This window comes from Peromyscus eremicus, chromosome 9 (genome assembly GCF_949786415.1).
Source record: "Peromyscus eremicus chromosome 9, PerEre_H2_v1, whole genome shotgun sequence".
Lineage (NCBI taxonomy): Eukaryota > Metazoa > Chordata > Mammalia > Rodentia > Cricetidae > Peromyscus > Peromyscus eremicus.
In genome coordinates, this window is record NC_081425.1 from 77509664 (window position 1) to 77532659 (window position 22996).

The following is a 22996-nucleotide window of genomic DNA, read 5'->3' on the forward strand; positions in this document are numbered from 1 at the left end:
CCCTGGCTGCCCCAGAACTCACTCTATAGATGAGGATGGCCTTGAACTCAGAGATCTACCTGTCCCTGCCTCCCAACTGCTGGGACTGGCAATATGGATACCCCACCCAGCTCACAGTCATATTTTAAAGAACAATGAAAACCATTAATTCATTAGAGTGAATAAGAGAGGAACAAGGATTCCACATACAAATTCAATAAAAATTGTCTGGAATCTAGAAATGATTAGAAATTTTGTTTACTAAACAAAGCCTTATTAGATAAAGTGTTAAAATTTTAGGAAAAGACAAAGAAGAAAACCTATTGAGTGGAGACATCATCGACACACAGGACAGCAGAGGCTAACATAAATGTTAATTATCCCTCAGCTAATCTCTAATTTTAATACAGTTCAAATAAAAATTATAGCAGCTGAGCAGTGGTGACAAACTTGTTTAATCTCAGTGCTTGGGAGGCAGAGGCAGGCAGATCTCTGTGAGTTCGAGGCCAGCCTGGTTTACAAAGCAAATTCCAGGACAGCTAGAGCTGGTTACACAGAGAAACCCTGTCTTGAAAAACTGAAGAAGAAAAAAAAAGAAAGAAAGAAATGAAAAACAAAAGGAAAGCAAAATTATAGTTACATTTAAAAAAACACTTAATAAATTCATTATAAAATCCATACAGACAAATAAAGGTCCATACATAGCTAAGTAAGACAATTACATGTGATAACTTGGTATTCCAGATACCAAGGCATACATCAAAACCATAGCCATAAAAGACACGTATACAACGCTTTCATATCTATATGTTTACACCTGACAAATACAATAGAAAGACAAATTCAGAGTTTACCTCAAAGGGGGAAGGAAATAATGAGCTTAGTAGAGATGCTGAGAAAACTATATCCCTATCTGGACAAAAAATAAAAATAAAATGGAATGCCCACCTAGCAAAATATTTTAAAGTGGACTCCCTAAAGATCTAAACATGAGACAATTATAAGTTTAACTGAGGAAAATATTCTAAAACAAACTACAGCCAGGTAGTTGTGTGGTGACCCGTGCCTATAATCAGCACTTGGGAGATAGAAGCTGAATTACAGCAAATTCAAGGCTGGTTGAATGATACATGGCAAGTTCAAGACTAGCCTATGCTACTAAGTGAAACCTTGTCTTTAAAAGCTACACAGAGAAACCCTGTCTCGAAAAACCAAAAAAAAAAAAAAAAAATCCCTAAACTTCAAAGCTACAGAACTGAAGCATGACTGGCTAACACAACCCCATCCACTTCTGCAGAACACTGTACTCATCAAGGATAGTTATCAAGACAGACTATCTGCCGGCCCATGAAGCAAGTTTCAACAGTGTTGAAGGTTTCAGCTGGGAGAAGGTTCATTCTCCAGCCACAATGAAATAACACTGTAAGTACAAAGCAAGCAAGCATATCTTGAAAAATCCCAAATATTTAGAAAATAAAAACCACATTGCTTAATACCTCATGGTCTCAGCTGGTGAATTCCTAAGTGTTTACAGGAGAGAAATGAAAGTCTATCCACGCAAAACTTGGGACCTAATGTCATCGGTAGCTTTAGCTCAATGGTCCCAACATGGAAGCAAGCAAGCACGATGCAACGGATGGGCATACAGCGCTCTCTCTGCACTGGGATGCAATGTGGCAGCAATAGAAGCAGTGCACCATGGTTAATTCTCCAAAGAATTACAATTGCCTCAGACCAAAAGCACACACCAATTAACTCTAGAAGTTCTAAAAAACATTCTAGAATATTTCAAGAATTGTAAAACTTAAAAACTAACAAATTTGGACTGGTTATATGGCTCAGCACATAATGGTGCCTGCCACCAAGCCTGAGTTCCACACCAGGAAGCCACATAGTGGAAGGATGGAACTGACTCCTCAAGGCTGTCCTCTGACCGCCACACAAGTGTCAGGGTACATATGCCTCCCAACCCAAATAAATAAATGAATAGATATAATTTAAAAGTTTTAAATGCAAATTCCTCTACAGGGACAGCAGTTCAGTGGTAATCTAGAAACGGGGGCAGATGAAAGGCATCACGGTGGGCATAAGCACATGCCATTCTCTTGATTGTGTGGTGTTTCCATCTATACTTAACTAAACTGACCTTAAATGTGTGCAGTTTGGGAAATTTCAATTGAAATTTCCTCAGGCCACCTTCAAATTTGTACACAGAATAACAATGCAGGTATGTAAGAAACACATAAGCAAAGACACATACAAGAAACATATCACAGTGATTGATTTCCTAAAATACATGAAAAACAGCTGGAGAGATGGTACTTGCTGCTCTTGCAGAAGACCCAGGTTTAGCTCCCAGTGCCCACATCTGTCAGCTCCCAGTGGGCTGTAATTCCAGTTCCAGGGCATCTGGCACCCTCTTCTGAACTCTGAATACCTGCATACATGTGATGCACCTACTGAGAAGCAGGTACACATGTACTTATAAAATAAATAAATCTAAAAAATCTGTAAATCATGCAGGAATAGAAAACAGGGGAGGGGAAATGGGCCAGATAAATAAATACATTTAAGAATTACATGGTAGGTAGAGAAGAACAAAAGAAAAACATTTATATGTATTCAGAACAGTACCCGTTTTGAAGGGATACTGATGGAGTAAATTCTATATGATATGAAAATCAGCAACAACAGACGCTTCTGACCAGTTCCCAGATGATGAGTTACTAGTAAGCATGGTGTCTTTCCTGATATTGCTGAAATACTGACACTTTCATATTTGTTGAACAAACACTGACTTGGTGCCTGCTTTGTACCAGGTCCTATTCCGTAGGCCAGTAAGTTTCCAATGGCCACTTCCCGTCTCCACAGTCCACTCCCACCTGTTAGGCCTTCTGTTTTGATGACTGTGGCAGAATCATGCAGGGCTCCCCAAGGGCCAAAACTGTGCTCTCTTTTCACTCCGCCTGCGGTGTCAGCATTCTCCAGGGTACCAGTGCTCTTCGGCTTCGTTTGGAGGGTTCGTGCCTGAAGCTGTTTGAAGGCCTCGTGAAATGCCATTTCCATTCGAATATCATTATTCTGAATTTCATAGAACAACCCTGGGGAAATAAAGAAGCTGAGATAAAGGGCTAACCTCCCACCATCATAGGTGAAGAATGGGCACATTTCATTTCTCCCTGCCATATCTGTTTTACCAGAGTTTTAAAGCCACATCCCAGCTGGACAGTGGTGGCGCACGCCTTTAATCCCAGCACTCAGAAGGCAAATGGATCTCTGAGAGTTCAAGACCAGCCTGGTCTACAGAGCAAGTTCCAGGATATCCAGGGCCACACAGAGAAACCTTGTCGCGAACTCCCCTCCCTCCCCCAAAAAAACCCCTTCAGTCACTAGAGTAAAGAGGAAAAAAGAGAATCTTGTGATGGAGGAAAGCCCACATCCACATCACAGGGCAAGAGTATACCCAGTAAAGTCCAGGCAACAACATTGGTAGGTTCCAAGCATGTAGCATCCTCAAAGAAAATTTCTGCTTGCTCATAGTTCTCCATCAAGACAGCCAGGACACCACACAGCAGCAAGCTGAGAAGAGAGCCACTAACACGGTTAGCAGTCCGGTCCTATGTCACTTAACGGGACAAAGACAATCTCATGTTGCAGCTTATCTGCTCCTGCTCATTGACCTCCGTTTCCCCTCTACCTGTGAATATGACTCTCATTCAGGGAAAGGGCTTTCCGGAAACACTCCTGTGCTTTTGTGATGTCTTCCGTGAGGAGGCAGAAAGCACCGTAATCCAGCCAGTGGTCCAGGTTCTGGGGCTCACGGACCAACCTCTAGGTACACAAAGTATCAGGAGGGATAGGGTTATTGCGACACTACACCCTACTTTTTGTGATATAACACAGTAAATGTCCCATAACTGCCATATGTTATGAAAGTCAAAATTATCACTTTTCTTTTGCTTACACAGGACCCAGATGCCCAGCAGAAGTACTGTTCTAGCTTTGAGTATATAGTCAAAATATTATTGACATGACTTAAAAATTGAGTCCTCAAGAGATTTATTCCTAAACTCAACCAATACTGAAGGACTAAGGACTCACTTTATGTTGCATTAATCATAGTTAGTGATTACTGCCATAATCTTGAGATGGCAAATATACACAGTTATCTATAAATCCAAGGAAGAGGATGCCTCGTGTAAATGGAAACAACAAACACAGTTTAAAGAAATGAAAGAAAGCATGAATAAATGGAAGGACGCCTGAGTTCAGGTTAGGATGGGGGAGGCAGGGTTAAGATGTCAATGCTGCCAAGAGCAATCTCCACATGAAGGGCAATCTCTGTCAGACTCCCGGTGGAAACCCTTTCAAAATTAAACACAGGCCGGGCAGTGGTGGCGCACGCCTTTAATCCCAGCACTCAGGAGGCAGAGCCAGGCGGATCTCTGTGAGTTCGAGGCCAGCCTGGGCTACCAAGTGAGTCCCAGGAAAGGCGCAAAGCTACACAGAGAAACCCTGTCTCGAAAAACAAAAACAAAAAAAAACAAAAACAAAAAAAAAAATTAAACACAGAATCACCACGTAGGCCACAATTCTGTTCTTAAGTGTACCCAAAGTAATTAAAACAGACACTAAATACTTTTACAAAAAACGTTGCATTTTGAATCTTTTGTTTGTTTGTTTGTTTGTTTGTTTTTAGAGACAGGGTCTCACTATATATCTCTGGAACTCACTATGTAGACCAGGCTGGCCTTGAACTCACAGAGATCCACCTGCCTCTGCCTCCCAAGTCCTGGGATTAAAGGAGTGCCTCTACGCCTAGCTACATTTAGAGTCTTAAATTCTGGATACAAGTTGTTTGAAAAATATATGTTCATATATATATATATATATACACACACACACACACACACACACACACACACACACACACACATATTGTTTCTCCTAATCTGGCTTCCAATTTACAGCAGTCCTCCTGTCTCTGCCTTCTGGTACTGGGATGGCAGATACCACTTTTCCCTGTGACCTTCTGTCTGTCCTTTGGTCTCCTGTCAAGAAACTCTCTACATAAGACCTGGTCAAGGAGATTTATTCCTATGTTTCTTTTGAATGGTCTATGTTTTACATTTAGATTAATTATCCATTTATCATTGATTTTTGCAAAATGTTTGAAGTCAGGTCAAGGTTCATTCATTTTGCATTGGATTGCCAACTACTATCTGTTGAAACAGCTCATTTCCACATTGGATTTATTGTAAACTTCACCAAAAATCAAATGACCTGGGTGCTGGGGAGACGGCACTCATCATGCAGGATGAGGACCAGAATTCAGATCCCAGCACTCGAGTAGAAGCCAGGTAGATAGTGTACAGTAGCCTGTCTGTAATCTCAGGGTGGGAGACAGAGACAGGGGACTGTAGACCTTGGGTCTCAGAGCAAGCTGACCAGCTATACCAGCCAAATCAGTTAGCTCTTGGTTCAAATGAGAGAGGACTCAGGTTTGAATCACACCACCCATATGGTGGCTTACAACCATTTGTAACTCCAGTTCTAGGGGATCTGATGCCCTCTTCTGGCCTCTGCAGGAACCAGGCATGCACATGGTACACATGCCTGCTTGCAGGCAAAACACTCATACACCAAATAAAAACAAGTTTAAAAAATTAAACGATCTGATGGGCACATAGCTTAATCCTCTAATTGTAGAACTCAGGAGGTTGAAATAGGCAGATCTCATAGGCCAGCCTGAAATACACAGACAGAGAGAGACCTTGTCTCAAAATCCCAAAACCTGGGCTGGGCATTAGGTGGAATTTTTGCCTAGCATGCTCAAGGTCCTGTGTTGGAGCTCCAGTACCATATGAACTGTGAGTGCTGTGGGTGCTGCAGTGATCCTAACATTGGGGAGGTAGAGGCAGGGAGAAGAGAAGTACAAGTTCATCCTTGGCTGTATAATGAGTTTAAGGTCTGCCTAGGATAAATGAGACACTGTCTTTAAAAAAAAAAGATAAATAACAAAACCAAAACAAAACATCAAATAATCTTATTCATATGGGCATATTTTTGGTCTCTCTCTCTGTCCTACTAATTTGTGTCTACCCTTTCACTGATCAAGTTCAATGTTAATAAAAAAAAAGTATTTTACATAGACTCACAAATAATAACAATCATCACTGAGATGCTTAGTTACCTCTTCATAATATACTGCTGCCATTTCAAAGTTCTCATTGACTTCTGCCTCAAATGCGAAGAGTCGAAGCTGTTCGCTATTGATATGAATCGTTGCGGGGGTGCCTTGGGTATCATCTGGCATGGACTTGTCGTTGAGATGTAAACAAACAAAATGAAACAATTATACGTGGAAAGGTTTATGAGAAGAAACTAGATACGCTATCCAGTCATAACATACAAATGAGACTACAGCGTGTGTGTGCATGTGTGTGTGCGCACATGTGCACTCATGTATGAGTGAAGGACTACGCTTGTCTTCAATGCACTCTGTAGACCATTAAGTCTTGAACTCTCAATCCTCCTGCCTCAGCCTCCTGAGTAACGGGGATTTCATGCTCACAGCTACCAGGCCAGGTCCCATCGTTTCAGTGAGGAGCAATGTCATAGAAGTGATAGAAAGGCTGGGCTAAGCACAGTAGGCACTTGAGAGGCGGGGCAGAAGGACCAGTTCAAGGCCATCCTTGGCTACATGGCAAGTTCAGGGATAGCCTAGATTATGTGAAACTGTCAAAAGGAAGAAAGAAGAGAGAAAAAGAGCCATTAGATAAGCAACTCTTATTTTTTTTAAAGGTATTGGAGATTGAACCTAGGACCTTGCACATGCCAGGCAAATGCTCTACCACTGAGCTATATCTCCAGCCCAAACCCTCAACTCCCCACCTAAGCTGTTTTCATCTACGGCTCTGTCCTGTCCTTTTGATCTCAAAGAAGAGTCACCCAAAGTGTTCTCCTGTTCATGTCTGATTCTTCCATTTCAAACCTAGGTTCTCTTTTACAGTTGTGTATCTGGGACTTCCTAACAATACTTTCCTCCACTTACCTAATTTTCTTGTTTGGTTTCTTTGAGACAGGTCCTCGTGTGATAGCCTGTGACAGTCTGAAATGCACAATGTACCCTAGGCAAGCCTAGAACTCACTATGAAGCCCATGCTGGCCTCCATCTCATGGCTATCCTCCAGCCTCACTCAGCTTCTTGAGTGCTGGACTTTCCCCATCTGCTCATTTCATCTACCAAACCTGCGAAGCTGCTCGCCTTAAAGAGGGCAGCCCTGTAATTTCTAGATTCTCTTTTCCTTTGTCCCTCAACACCCAACTTCTTGAATGTGAATTATTTCCTATCTGTGTATTTACTCCTCAATTAGTTTTAGTTGAATCTTCCCAGTGTAAGTAAAATTCCCATGTAAAGTTTAACAATAACTTCTTTATCATCAAATACAATGAAAATTCCTCAGGTTTGTTTTTCTTGAGTTCTAGGTATCGGACAATGTAGATCTGTTTTATTTTTTGTGGGAGCCCGTTCTCGGGTTCCTCGTGGCTTTACCCAGCAGGTCCACATAGGGGATGATTAGACCACGGGCCTGAGTGCAGGTGTCTGGGATGGTCTGCACTTGGCTGTGCTGGGGGAGGAGGTCTTTTGCTCCACCCCTTGGCGTCTCTATAAAAACCCTGGCGCAGAGACAGTCGGGGCCCGTTGGAATAGGTTCCAGGCCCTCTCGAGGCTATCCTTTATTTTCTATCTGTTTATCTCCGCGATATTCTCCGCAATAAATCCTTCTATCTAATATTTCCTGCTGCTCGCACTCAAGAAAACTCTGGGGAACTGTGGGGGTGGTTGGGTAAACGCCCCACAGAATGGCGCCATGAACAGGGACCAAAGAAAAAAGAAAAAAAGGGACTAAAGAAAAAAAAAAGGACTAAAAAAAGGGGGGACTAAAAAAAAGGGAGAACTAAAGACAAATGAACAGGGACTAAAGACAAAGTAATAGGGACTAAAGATAAAGGAAAATAATAGTTTTATTACAGAGTTTTTGGCGAAAGTGCTGAGTTCAGCCCTGCCAGTGGATGAGGCATGCCGGTATTATGGAAAATATATATTTTTTATATATATTTTTGAGAGGCAGGGGTTTTATCCTCGAGAGAAAAGGAAAGCGGACTGGAAGGATGTCCGATGCTGCAGCGAAATTCTCTTCTGTCAAAATTTTCTATCTTCTATCCCTTTCTCAATTTCTATCTGTGAAAAATAAGGCATAGGGTAGTAGAATAGTGTAGGAAAAACTTAGAAGTGTAAGATTGTGTAGGAAAAAATAAGTAAAACAACTAGACAGAAAAACTCTACAATTTTCTAACTTTGGGGGCTAAGAACGCAAACTGGGGGAAAAAATCTTTCTTTGGGCTTTATGGGTAGTAAAAAAGCTCTTCTTTGAGCTTATGGGGAAGAAAAAGTTTTCCTATGGAAGCTTTTGTCCTGGGGACAACTGAAATGCTAAGTCTGAGCGGCAGGAGAAAGTGATTTCTCCCTGAAGCAAAAAATGGGGGTGTAAAAAGCCAAAAAGTTTAAAGTTGGGAAGTTTTGGGAAAAGTTGGTCTTTCTCTCGGAAAAAAAAAATCTTTCTCTTAAACTAAAAGCTTTTCTTGGAAAACTTGGGAAAATCTCTCTAAAAACCTCCATCTTTCTCAAAAGCTCTTAAACTTAAAAACTAAAGCCTCTAACCTCTCAGAAGTACAAGATTAGAATCACCTGGAGATTAGAGAATTATCTGCGAGTCGCTTTAAGAAAAAATAAAGACCTCTTGATCAAAATGGGGCAGGAAAATAGTAAGCAGACCTTTGAAGAGTCACTTGTAGAAAGACTAAAAAACAAAGGCATTAAAGTGGAACTACAACAAGTACAGAGGTTCTTAAAGTTTGTAGAGGAATTGTGTCCCTGGTTTCCTGAATATGGGAAGCTGAATGAGAATTCCTGGGAGAGAGTTGGAGTTGAAATAAAAAAAATGCTATGAAAAACACGGGCCAGAAAATATTCCCGTGGAAGCCCTTGGCCTGTGGGCATTAATCCGGGATAATTTAGATCCTAACCCTGAAAAGCAGGAGGGATCATTCCCTAAGGCAGATGAGGTGGAGACACAACCCTCTGCTCCACCAGCAGAACCTGAAAACCCTTGTACAGCACCGCTTAAACAGGGTCCGGTTTCTCTTGGCCATGACACTAAGTTTAAGGAACAAAAATCTTGGAATAAGACAAGGGAGGAACTGAAAAACTTGAAAAGCCTAGTAACTTCTCTTACTCAAAAAATAGAAACTCTCCAAGTCTCTCCTCTTCCCTCTGTAGGGGTGGAACTAGACTCACCTGGGGAGGCGTCTTTTAGAATGGAAAAGCCACCTGTAATTGCCATAGCACAGAAATCCTCTGAGGCAATGCGAACCCTCTCTGTTAAAGCTACATCTCCTCTTCAAGCTAGCCTCCGGGAAGCTGCTAGTAAGGGGGAAGAAATTCAAGGCTTTCAGATGTTCCCGGTCCTGGAAGAGCAGGACCGCCAGGGTAATATCATAAGAGTGCATGTTCCCATTCCTTTCAAACAGCTTAAGGAGTTAAAAACAGCATGTAGTCAATATGGCCCAACTGCTCCTTTCACAACAGCATTGTTAGAAAGCCTGGCTTTAGAAGTTTTGCCCCCGGGTGATTGGAAACAAATGGCCCGAGCATGTCTATCTGGAGGTGACTATCTGCTGTGGAAAAGTGAGTTCGTGGAACAGTGTCAGGCCACAGCTGAAATAAATCGGGCACAACAGATTCCTATCACCTTTGATATGCTCGCTGGGGAAGGCCCATATCGAGAGACAGGTCAACAGTTAAACTTTGATATAGCGGTGTATGCTCAGGTTCAGGCCGCTGCCAAAAGGGCTTGGAATACGCTTCCATCATCAGGAAGACAAACTGAGGATCTGTCCAAGATAAGGCAAGGGCCTGATGAGTTATTTCAAGATTTTGTTTCCAGATTAATGCAAACGGCTAGCAGATTAATTAGCGATTCAGAAGCTGGACTTTTACTTGTAAAACAACTTGCATATGAAAACGCCAATGCAGCATGTCAGGCCGCGATACGCCCTTTTAGAAAAAAGGGAAACATTTCTGATTATATCCGACTTTGTTCTGATATAGGACCATCATACAATCAAGGGATAGTCATGGCCGCAGCATTACAAGGAAAAACGGTTAGGGATGTTCTGTACCAGCAAAGACACCCTAATTCCAGACAAGGGAAAGATACTGGACCTCCTGGAAGTTGTTTTGGGTGTGGACAGATGGGACATTATATTAGAAGTTGCCCTGGCAAGAGAAGGGGCTTCGGATCAAATAGAGACCCTGGGTTATGCCCAAGATGTAGGAGAGGGAAACACCGGGCTAGCGAATGCACATCAAGGGCAAACACCCAGAAGAGTCCGTTCCAGGGAAACGGACGGAGGGGCCCGCCCCAGGCCCCGACAAAATAGATCTTTGGGGTAATTCAGCAGTCGATCCTCCGGCAAAGAAATATATTCAAGACCTCTATAGGGCAACACCAGGTAGTGCTGGATTAGACCTCAGTTCTTCCATCTATACAGTTTTGACCCCTGAAATGGGAATGCAAGCCCTCCCTACAGGTGTTTATGGACCTTTGCCACAGGGCTCTGTGGGGTTATTGTTGGGCAGAAGTAGTACTACCATGCAAGGAATTCTAGTTGCCCCTGGAGTGATTGATGCTGACTATATGGGAGAAATAAAGGTGATGACACATTCACCCACAAGAATTTCAGTAATAAAGATCGGTCAGAGACTTGCACAGTTAATCTTACTTCCTCAAATACAAACAAAAAATCCAATTAAAAGAGATAAGAGAGGAGAAGCTGGATTCGGTTCGTCAGATGCCTATTGGCTACAAGCCATAGGACCACAACGCCCAGAACTTACATTAGTCATAAATGGGAAAAATTTTTTGGGTCTTTTAGATACAGGCGCAGATTTATCTGTTATATCTGCTAGTCAATGGCCTGCTATGTGGCCCAAAATGGAGACTATTACACAGCTGCAAGGGATTGGTCAAACTCAGAGTCCTGAGCAGAGCAGCAATGAGCTCTCCTGGAGAGATGAGGAAGGTCATGAAGGGACTTTTCGGCCATACATTGTCCCTCACTTGCCGGTAAATTTGTGGGGTCGAGATGTTATGAGCCGTATGGGAATATATTTATATAGTCCCGATACAACTATCTATGAACAAGAAGTTCCTGACCAAAAGTTAATGGAAATGTCATCTTTAACTCCTAAAGAAAAAACGAATAAGGAAGGTATGGAGTATTTTTAGGAAGGGTCATTGAGCAGCCTGTACTCCATGCAGATCCTATAACCTGGAAATCCGATCAGCCTGTGTGGATAGGTCAATGGCCCCTAACAGAAGAAAAAATACAGGCTGTCCAGCAGTTAGTACAGGAACAGCTGGATAGTGGTCATATTGAACCATCTAATTCTCCCTGGAATTCTCCTATTTTCCTCATCAAAAAGAAGTCAGGGAAATGGAGATTATTACAGGATTTGAGAAAGATTAATGAAACCATACAACCTATGGGAGCTTTGCAGCCTGGATTGCCTATCCCTACTGCTATACCAGAAAATACGTATAAAATTATTTTGGATTTGAAGGATTGTTTTTATACCATTCCTTTAGCTCCCCAAGACTGTCAAAGATTTGCATTTAGTGTTCCCTCAGTCAACTTTAAAGATAACAACCAAGTCCAAATGTTGTTTCAACAAATTCAAGACGCTATTCACAAAAGAAAGCTGCCATGCTTTGTGGGCCATATTAGAGCTCACTCCAATCTTCCTGGTCCTTTAGCTGAGGGTAATGCAATGGCTGATAAGTTAACAAAGATAGTAGCATTATCCCAAGTGGAAATGGCTCAACAGTCACATGCTCTTCATCATCAAAATAGCAAAAGCTTAAGAAAGCAATTCAATCTTACCAAAGAAGCAGCTCGTCAAATAGTTAAACGATGTGGGGTATGTCCAAAATATTTTCCTGTCCCTCACTTAGGGGTAAACCCTCGAGGTCTTCTTCCCAATCATCTATGGCAAATGGATGTTACGCATATTGCAGAATTTGGCAAATTAAGATATGTTCATGTGACCATTGATACTTATTCAGGATTTTTAATGGCTAGTGCACAACCTGGGGAAGCTACAAAACATGTAATTATGCACTGCTTGAAGTGTTTTTCATATATGGGTTTACCAAAAATTATTAAAACTGATAATGGTTCTGGATATAGTAGTAAGGCATTTCAACAATTTTGTACCCAATGGGAAATCGTACATAAAACAGGTATTCCTTATAATCCTCAGGGACAAGGTATTGTGGAAAGGGCTCATAGCAGTCTTAAAATACAACTTCAAAAAATAAATATAAAAAAGGAAGAAATTTACCCTCTATCGCCACATAATGCATTAAATCATGCTCTTTTTGTTCTGAACTTTTTGAATATGGATGTCTATGAACAGTCTGCTGCAGATAGATTTTGGCACAGTGGCACCCAAGCGACTTTTGCTCAAGTGAAATGGAAAGATCCCTGCTCGGGATTATGGAAGGGTCCCGATCCTGTGTTAATATGGGGTCGAGGACATGTTTGTGTTTTTTCACAAGAGGAGAATGAAGCTCGGTGGTTACCGGAGCGTCTGGTAAGGAGCGTGGAACTAAGGAAGGGTCAGCTCCAATGACGTTTCTATAAAGAAACCAGAAGGAAAGTGGCTCTATTAGTGTTTCTGAGGTTTTGTCACTGGTTAATGCAAACAGTGAGGAAACAAAGTTCGGAGCTGTGCTGCTTTTGGCTTTACTAGCTCCTTTGGAAAAATACTTTATATCACCTAATAGCTGTGCGGTATTTGGCAAAGACCATACAGCAGCTAAATACGGTAATTTCACCTTCAGTCAAGCTTTAAAAATCCTGCAATTCAGGAGGCAGGGACAAGTTCCTAAAAAACCTCTAAGCTCTGTCTCTTCAAGCCAGTAAAAGACAGTGGGTCAGAGTACCCTGAGGGAAACGCTTGGGAGAGTGTGGGTAAAGAGCTACAGAGAGCCCAAAAGGGCCAGAAACTTTACCTGAGAAAAGCAAAAAAAGCCAAGCTTTTCAGTTACAACCGAGCTGAGGCATCAAGGGTTTTGTTTCTGAGTTGAGCATTTCAGAATGAAAAGGTCTCCTAATCGTCCTAATGCAAAGATCCCCTGAAGCATGCAAACTGTTAGCATTGTATCCTTGCTTCTGACCAAAAACCCAGAGGCGACTGGCCAGCGTCTCTGAGTTGGGGTGAATTTTGGGGATACTAGGGTTCCTGCAGTGATAAACTTCCTGGAGCACAGAGCTGAGGCAGGAAGGTGCAGGACCCAGGGGAAGATTGTTAATGAACAACCAAAACTAAAACCAGTGGGAACAGCACAGTTGTCCACTTTCCTACAAGTCCCGGGTTGGTAGGTCCATAGCTGCAAAAAGAAATCTGAGAAAAGCTTTCCTATCAGAATAAGGACCTTTCTGGGAAAACACTGTAAAGCTGAACTGTGTCTGAAGCAGTTGTGCTGCAGAGTCAGAACGCTTTCTGGAGAAAGAGCCCAGCCAGGGCAGAACAGAACTATCCAGGAGTAAAGCTTTCTTTTCTGTCAGAAAGCACCTCTTTGAGAAAAGCTTTGTTTCAACTGACTCCCCTGAGATGAGGGAGTGTAGCCCTGAGGGGTGATTGTCTCTGGCATAAGCTCTGTCCTTGAGCACCCAGACAAGCAAATGCAACCCACTGGGGGACTGGGCCAGGTGAAGGTCTGATAAGGCAAAACACCTGTCCTAATGGGAGTTTAGAAATGGCAAAAACCTCCCTTGTTAGATTTTCAGTCTGTATGCAAACCACACAGACCCAGAAAACAAACGGACAAAAAGCCCCTACCTTCAGTAGCAGGGAAAGCCGCCACTGTAGTGTCGGAAACTGTTTCTGGGGTAGAGGGGATAAACTGAGACCAAACTGGGAACTGTCTGGGAGAAAGACTCTAAAGAAACAGAAGGGACCGATTCCTCCCCAGAAAAATATGACCTGAAAAAGCTGCTAGAATTTGAGGCAGATTCGGGGGGGAGAAAAAAGCTCCTACTTCCAAGGGCAGCTAGCAGAGGTACAGAGCCGCAGATAGATACCTGAAACTCTGCATCTGGGGGGAAAGGAACAAGCAAAATGAGATAGATCAGTGGGAGAAAATCTCTCTGAAAGAGCTATGGAAAAGCTGTTGTACATGATCTTGTTTTTCACTGACTGGCTAAGACAAACACAAGCCCCTAGGAAAGTTGCTATCAGAAATGCCAGCCTCAATGCCGGCTAACGAGGCAGTGTGGTTCTGATTTGGGGCCGGTGTCGGATGAAGGAGAAACACCTGTTAAAGCCAGTTGAGGCGAGAATAGAAATCTCCCAACGTGCCATAACTGAAAATGTAAAATGCTTGTTCAAATCTCCCGTTGCAAAAGCAAAAAACTTTGTTCAAACCTCCCGGGCAAGAATTTGTAAGCAAGTCTGGTAAAAAAGAACTTAAAAGTTGACTCTCAGACCCAAAAAGAACTATGGGAAATGACTGATATAAGGGAAATGATATAAAGGACTGATTTAAGGGACTGATACTATTATGGACTGATATAAGGGAAATGCATTCTGGGAAAGGTAGTTTTTCTGCTAAAGATGGCGACATTGCCCTGAAACACTTTTGTCAGCTCGAAAATACGTTCATGGTAAACTTTAAAATGCAGCTTTTAAAAGAATAAGGAGGAAAATCATCTAAGAGTTTTAAGTGTCAGTTCCAATGAAACATTGAAAGGATACGGAACTAGGCACTTCGCAGTTTGGGGGTTGGTAAAATGACTTATTTACCCTAATAGCTGTGCAAAGTTTTTACGGTAGTTGGATGACAGAAAGCTACCTATAAGAGCAAACAAGCCACTTTAAAATCCTTAAAACAAGGGAGAGCAGTTTATACACTGAAAGTTGTCTTAGATATGAAAAAACTTATGTGAAATTAAAAGTTATTTACCTCTTGAACAAACAGCCTGCAATGAGTGATTCCTTTGCAAATCTAATTAAGGGGATAAGAAACAAGCATTCAAAAAGAAATGACTGCTTTATAGATGGGAAACAAACTTCAGAAAAATTTGTCTTAAAAAGCTTCACCTGAAAGCTCCTTATAAGAAATCAATGCTAAATATTACAGCCGCTAATAACATCAGGAGTTAAAGCTAATGAAGTGAAAATACTAAATACAGTTCGGAGCTGTGCCACTTGTGGCTTTACTTGCTCCTTTAGAAAAATACTTTATATCACCTAATAGCTGTGCAGTATTTGGCGACGAGCTTACAGCAGCTAAATACGGTAATTTCACCCTCAGGGTGAAGTGAAGTTTTTCAGTGATAGAAACGTTTGTCTGAATTGAAGCACTTAGGGGAACTACTATGAATTTGGGTGAAGGGACAGCCTCTAGTTAAAAACTGTCTACCGCTGACAGTGCATCTCTGCCGGTTTTGGAATGGCTGAGAGAACTGGCAACTTTGGAGTGTGGCGTCATCCTGGGAAGGTTACAGTCCCCTAGCAACAACTATCACAATTCTATAACAACACTCACTAAATCCCAGTGTTTTATAACAAAGCTGACTATACACTCTAAACGTTAGCAATGATGTACGTACTTCCTGTCTAGTTAAGAATCTTTCTAATAGAGATAGTGATAATAATTAAGAGTAAGAAATAGAAAAAGATGAAAATAAGATATGTAAGTTTATAAAAATTCTCTTGTTAGATCTGTGTTAAAAAATCTTTAGGTGTTTGCTAAGTTAAATATATGCTAATGGTAGCCCTATATAAGTTTGTAAAATAGATCTATAGATCCTTTAAGAATATAAGCTTGCAAGAAGTATCTAAGGTATTCTTAAGACATGTAGTGATAAGCTTGTAAGAAGTAAAGATGTTAGCTGTAAATGTAAGTTTAAATAAGAATAAGATGGAATGAATATAAGAAATATATAAGTAATAAGAAATATATTTGCTAAAGTAGTTCTATAGTTTCCTTAAGGAGTATAAATAAGTAGATGTTAATACGTTATATGTCAGTTTGTAAAATGTAGATGTTGAATGTGAGTCTAAATGCTTTGCAAGGTAAAAGGTTATATGTGAGTTTGTAAAGTGTAAATGTTAAGTGTGAGTCTATTCTTAATGTATATGGTGAAAGAACCTGAGACATACAGAAGTTAGTGTCCTAGCAGACTGCAAAGCAGGCAGTCTGAGCGGTTTTTCAAAAGCTCCAGAAGCCGCTAAGAAGCTAAGAATGGCGGACGCCAGAACTAGCACAAGGCATCCGCAGCTGAGATTCATGGAAAATCAACGCAACACAGAAAAACCTGAGCTAACATCAAAAACGGTGCGGTTTAGAATACTACTGTACCTAAAAAGGTCTGTCTGTGAGAACAAAAGTTGCAGAGACGCTTGTTTGAAGTAAAATTGTTAACGGCAAAAAGTTTTGGTTGAAAACCATCTCTTCATATTTGGAAGTGAAAGCCTGATACTAGAATTTATTTCTTGTTTGAACTTTTTGAACTTAAAATGAGATAAAACTACAAAGATTTTGGTTATGGATTTCTTCATATTTGGAAGGCTAGTACCAGAATTTATCATTTGAATTTTGGGACTTAAGAAATAAAATGAATAGAGATTTCATTGCAATGGGACAATTGAGTTTACTTATAGTAATGACCTAGGAACTGTTTTCTGGAATTGGGTTAAAAATGGAACTGTTTAAATGAAGAAATTTATTTCTACCTAGAATCAAGATGCAGTTTTGTGTATGCATATATGCTTTATTAACTGGTGATTCATGAATTGTTTTGTGGAACTGTTTATGTAAAATGGAATTACTTATGCAACTGGTTTGTGTTACAAACGGAACTGTTTAAACAGAAGTTTGGGTTTTCTAACTAGGCTTGAGATTTTGCTTAAATTATAAAGAAAAGGGGGAGAGTTAATATTCCTTAGTCTAATTTCAAAAGTTGTTTGAGTGGATTAATGTCATGTTTTTGTTAGTAAGAAATGCAAATGGGGTATATTAAGAGACTACTTTTAAAGTGTAAAGAGTTTTATTAAGAAACTGCTTTTGGATGTTTTGCTAAGTTTTCAAAGTGTTAATGATTAGATTGAGAAGACTGCTTTTCAATATGGGTTTGTAGGAATTGTATGAGTTTCTTCTAACTAGGTTTGAGGTTTTCTTTAAAAAATTATAAAGAAAAGGAGGAGCTATGAGATTGAATTATGTTTGCAGAACCCTATTGATATTAATGCACCCTGGTTTTGTGGAGTTAAGGAAATATTTAAGTTTGATGTGAATACATCGAAGTTTTTCCTATGTTCTGTTAACAAGAAAATTCAAATGATTGAGTTAAAGTTGTAAGACGGAGAAAATTGTTAACTATATTTAGCACCATATATGCTAATTCAAATGGTTCTGTTAAGAGTTTGCTTTGAGTTGTAAGACTGAGAGAATTGTGGCTATGTATAGCAATGTTTATGTTAACCTGTTAATGGTAATGATGAAGCTAAGGGATTCTTTAAGTTTGTAGTCGCCTTAAGAGTTTTTGGCTTAGAAAGGGCTTGAGGCAGCTAAGACTGCTGTAGTCACCTTGGACCTAATTCAAAAGAGAAATGCCATCTATATCATCCTCTACTCCCATACTGGGAGGTGTAACAGCTATGGAGATTGCTGTAAGCCATTATAGTTATTTTTTTATATATTAAGAAAGGGGGACCTGTGGGAGCCCGTTCTCGGGTTCCTCGTGGCTTTACCCAGCAGGTCCACATAGGGGATGATTAGACCACGGGCCTGAGTGCAGGTGTCTGGGATGGTCTGCACTTGGCTGTGCTGGGGGAGGAGGTCTTTTGCTCCACCCCTTGGCGTCTCTATAAAAACCCTGGCGCAGAGACAGTCGGGGCCCGTTGGAATAGGTTCCAGGCCCTCTCGAGGCTATCCTTTATTTTCTATCTGTTTATCTCCGCGATATTCTCCGCAATAAATCCTTCTATCTAATATTTCCTGCTGCTCGCACTCAAGAAAACTCTGGGGAACTGTGGGGGTGGTTGGGTAAACGCCCCACAATTTTTGAATCCTTTCTCCTTGGCTCCAGCAACCCCACACTGTCCTGCTTCCTTAACAGTTCCACTTGTCCCCACTGTTACCTCTTCTACTCATCCATGCTCTCTGGTATTTCCTAGGAGTCTCCTGCCACAGTCCCTTGTCCTTCCCCACAGTTTTTTCAGGCAGCCTTGTCTCCGACTCCTCAGACTTCATCTAGAACTCAGACTGCTCTCCTCTTAAGCAAAGACCCACTGGTGCTACTGTTCAAGACAAGACCCAGTGCCCACTGCTCCCCCAAATCAACTCATGCTTGTTCCTTGCCCACTAATAGCTCAGTCACTGAGCCTTAAATTTATGAGCATTTGACTCAGGGCTGGAGAGATGGCTTGGAGGTTAAGATTCCTGGCTGTTCATGCAGAGGACCTGGGTTCACTTCCCATGGTTGCAGCCCACAACAGTTTGTAGCTCAGGTTCAGGGGACCTGATGCCCTCTTCTGGCCTCCTTGGGCACTGTACACACATGGTGCCTATACATACATGCAGGCAAGACACACATAAAAAAATGAAAATAAAGAAATCTTTTTTTAAAAAAGAATCCTGGCCAGGTGGTGGTGGTGGCGGTGGCACGTGCCTTTAATCCCAGCACTCGGGAGGCAGAGCCAGGCGGATCTCTGTGAGTTCGAGGCCAGCCTGGTCTACAGAGCAAGATCCAGGACAGGCATCAAAACGACACAGAGAAATCCTGTCTCAAAAAAACAAAAAACAAACAAACAAATAAATAAATAAAATAAAAAAGAATCCTGCTGGGCAGTGGTGGCATACGCCTTAAATTCCAGCACTCAGGGAAGCAGAGGCAGGCAGATCTTTGTGAGTTCAATGCCAGCCTGGTCTACAGAGTGAGTGAGTTCCAGGACAGCCAGGGCTACACAGAGAAACTCTGTCTTGAAAAACCAGAAAAAAAAAAAAAAAAAAGAATCTTTGCCGAGTGGTGGTGGCACACGCCTTTAACACCAGTACTCAGGAGGCAGAGGCAAGTGGATCTCTGTGAGTTCAAGATCTGGCCTACGGAATGAGTTCCAGAAAAAAAAAATCCTTAACTCTTCTCTTATGCAATTACCAGACAATATCATTAAAGTCACCTTGAACCCAGCCTCTAACTGCTATAAGAGTGCTTTTCTGTACGATATTAACCTGAGCAAACTATATCCCAGTATGATTAATTCAATTCATTGCTCCTATAATGGGAAAAAAGGAAAAACTTTAAATTAAAAAATTATTTCATATCTATGAGTGTTTTGACTGCTAATGTCTGTGCAGCATGTACGGGCATGCTGCCTGTGGAAGCCAGCAGAGGGCATCAGGTCCTTTGGAACTGGAATGACAGGTGGTTGAAAGCCACCATGTAGGTGCTGGAATTGAACCCAGCTCCTCTGGAAGAGCAGCCAGTGCTGGGCCATTCCTCTGACCTTGTAAATTTTCTTTGTGTAGCATTCAAGGCCTCCCCCCACCCCATACCTTCCAAACACTCATCAGGAATGGATCCCCAGCTTCAAATCCTGCTTCTTCCAACCCTAGACAACTTCAGCCTCCGCTCCTGAACTCTGGGAAGTTTCTGTATGTGCCGTGTTCTTGAGCTCCTAAACCTTGTAACAGACCTGGTGACTCAATGCTCTGGAGCCACCTGGAGATGTCTGCAGCTCTGAGAGCCCAGCTCAAGCCCCAGCTCTTTTATGACGCCTTCCCTGAAAGGTCCCAGCGTCACAGGGCTCTGCCCTGCCTTGTAGATGGGCCTCCATCACGGCACCTACGTCCTTTGTGTTTCTCCTCTCCTAGACAAAGGTTCCCTGAAGGCAGCAGCAAATCCCATCTCATGTCAACTGTCAAGAATCACCCAACACATCCTACATATCACCCATGTCTGTGTCTAAGCAGGACTGCTCTTTTAATCCTACACGACTGTATTCTCCTGTCTTACCTATTCCAAGAAGACCGAAGTGTGTGAAAGGAGAGGTCGGGTGGTAGGAAAGAAAAACAGTGAAGAAAGAGAAAACTAGACAGAGCCTAGGAAGCGGCACAGCTGGCCGGAGACTCCGTACACAGAAAGATTTGATTTTGTCACGTTCACATCAAGTAACGACTAACTACATGCAGGAATGCACAAAAGCAGTCGAGAAGCACGCTGCCCAAATACAGGCACATCAGACCCGTGGGGAGAAAGAAGAGCATCAGTCGCTGAAATGCAGGTTTTGAGCTGACAAGATAGCTCTGTGGTGAACGAAGTGACTGCCAATCCTAAAGACCTGAGTTCGGTCCCTGGGACCCACATGACGGCAGGAGGGGCCTCGGCATGTGCACGACACCACAATACACACACAAAATAAATAAAAATGTAATTAGAAATTTTAAAGGTGTAATTAATTGCTACCGTCGTCTTCACAGTAACAATTTAAACGTAACTTTTAAGATACTCAGACACAGTTTTCCCTTATTTTTATTATCCTGAAGAAAATTGAGACTTGTGCACATTAACAAAATAAATTTTTCGTTTCATAATTTCCATAGCTTTTATTTAACAATTATGCCACATTAAATTTTTTTTATTTTATATAGGTGCCTGGTTATTTTGGTGCATGCACATCTGTGTCTCAGGCTAGCTGAGGGTTTAGATGTCTGGGAATTAGAGTTACAGCTGTGAGCCACCATGTGGGTGCTGGGAATCAAACCTGTGTCTTCTAGAAGAGCACCTGGTATTCTTAACTGCTGAGCCATCTCTCCAGTACTGTGTGACATTTTTGAAAGCTAGAGAACGAATTTTTCTGGGAAACTGAAATGTGTGGTCAGTACCTTGTACAGAATAGACTATGCCATCAGCGTTTGTTGAATAAAGGAAGAAAATATTCTAGGAAGGGAGGAGTGTTCAAACACAGCCCTGCTGTTCTCTAAGGGCATTGGGTTCTGGGCTATAAACACTTACCTGGTTTAGGGCCACATGCATTTGATCTACCAAGAACACATAAAGCTCACTGATAAATGTCTGCAGTTCCTCCTGGCTTTCGAATGCTGTTGTCTTCAAGTACTTCTCTCTCACAATCTTTACCACCGCATGCTGCAAAACACACACACGCCTTCTGACGACGCGGTCCAGCAGTGTGCTGACACCCAGATCTCTAGGGCATCAGCCACCAGGTCATCAGAACATCAAGTGATGGTCAGTTTCTCCTGTGTTAACCGTGGGGCTCTCAGTTCACTAACGACTCCCCAGTCAACATGTCCTGAATGGGTTTATTTATTTAAAGACAGAGTGTCACTATGTAGCCCAGGCTGGCCCAGAACACACTATGTAAGACCACAGTGCTGTTGAACTCACATCTTCTGCCTCTGTCTCCCAAGTGCTAGTTTTGAAGACATGTGCTCAAGCCTGGGTTGTGAGAAATTATTTCCTTGATTCTGCAGCATCACTAACGGGGGACCGGCAGCTCCTACCACATGAAGAGGGTCGGGCAGCTGAAAAAACCTTTGGTAGGTTTGAGAGTTGTAGCTTTCCCAGAAGCTGATTGTTGTGAGGGAGAAAGGAGAAAACTCGGGTCTGAGAAGCTAGAGAATGGAATTCTGGTTGAAACACTGTCACTGTACAACCTCCTCTGTTTGACCTTGGTACCTCGGTTTCCTCATTTGTTAAGTTAATACACAGTTCCAGTATTGCCGCCACACTTTGGACAGTGATTGAGAAGCTGGACAAAGTAAACAGAAGCAGAAGTCTGAAATGCTACAGAAAGCTGCATGTAGTGACATGGGCCTACGGAGCCAGCACTAGGGTGGCAAAGCCAGAAGAGAGCCATAATTAGAAGCAGCCACGGTTATACAGCCAGACCCTGTCTAAAAACAAAATTATACAAATACAGCAGTCTTTCTGTATCCCTGGTTTCAGTTACCCATGCTCCACTCCAGTGTGAAAACAAGTGGAAAATTCCAGAAACAAACAATTCATAAGCTTTAAGTTGAGCGCTGTTCTGGATAGATGCAGAAGTCTCACACTATATCCAGCTCCTTGGATATGAAGTGACCCTTGCTCAGCATTCCATGCTGTAGAGTGCACCCATGTCCTAAGGACTCAGCAGACATGTTGTTATCAGATTGACAGACAAGGTACCATAGTATGAAGGCCCAGCAGCCCTTATGAACTTAATAAAGGCCAAAGCACCAGCAATGAGTGATGCCAGCAGTATGGATATACCAAAAAGAAGCCATAAAATGCTTCCTTTAAGTGAAAAAAAATCATAGGCACATACACATAGAAAAAATATACAAGGTTTAGTATTATCCACAGTTTTAAAATATTTACTTACTTATGTGTATGGGTGTATTGCCTGCATATATGCCTGTGTACCACATGTGTGCCTGATGCCCACAGAGGCCAGAAGAGGGCATCAGATTCCCTGGGACTGGTGTTGCAGATGGCTATGAGCCTCCATGTGGGTGCTGGGAACCAAAAAGGTCCTCTGGAAGAGAGGCCCGTGTTCTTTTTTTTTTTTTTTTTTTTTTTTTTTTTGGTTTTTCGAGACAGGGTTTCTCTGTGTAGCTTTGCGCCTCCCTGGAACTCACTTGGTAGCCCAGGCTGGCCTCGAACTCACAGAGATCTGCCTGGCTCTGCCTCCCGAGTGCTGGGATTAAAGGCGTGCGCCACCACCGCCCAGCCGAGGCCCGTGTTCTTAACTGCTGAGCCATCTCCCTAGCTCCTTATCCACAGTGCTGAGCACCTACTGGGGCTCTCAGAACACACACACCACAGACAGTGGGGGAGAATAATAATATTATTATAATAACAATATATAAGCACAGCA

General features: G+C 42.0%; 1 protein-coding gene across 6 annotated transcripts in view; it reads right to left on the reverse strand.

The window, feature by feature from the left end:
- Positions 1 to 22996, reverse strand: part of Cfap70 (cilia and flagella associated protein 70) — a 73466-nt gene that overhangs the window by 12897 nt on the left and 37573 nt on the right. For all 6 annotated transcript variants that reach the window (XM_059273796.1, XM_059273793.1, XM_059273795.1 and 3 more), the window contains exons 16-20: positions 21130 to 21261; positions 6173 to 6298; positions 3677 to 3810; positions 3443 to 3558; positions 2862 to 3080 (exon numbers count right to left, since the gene is read on the reverse strand). In XM_059273796.1, the coding sequence (XP_059129779.1) occupies positions 2862 to 3080; positions 3443 to 3558; positions 3677 to 3810; positions 6173 to 6298; positions 21130 to 21261 (727 nt within the window). The remainder of the gene's footprint in view (positions 1 to 2861; positions 3081 to 3442; positions 3559 to 3676; positions 3811 to 6172; positions 6299 to 21129; positions 21262 to 22996) is intronic.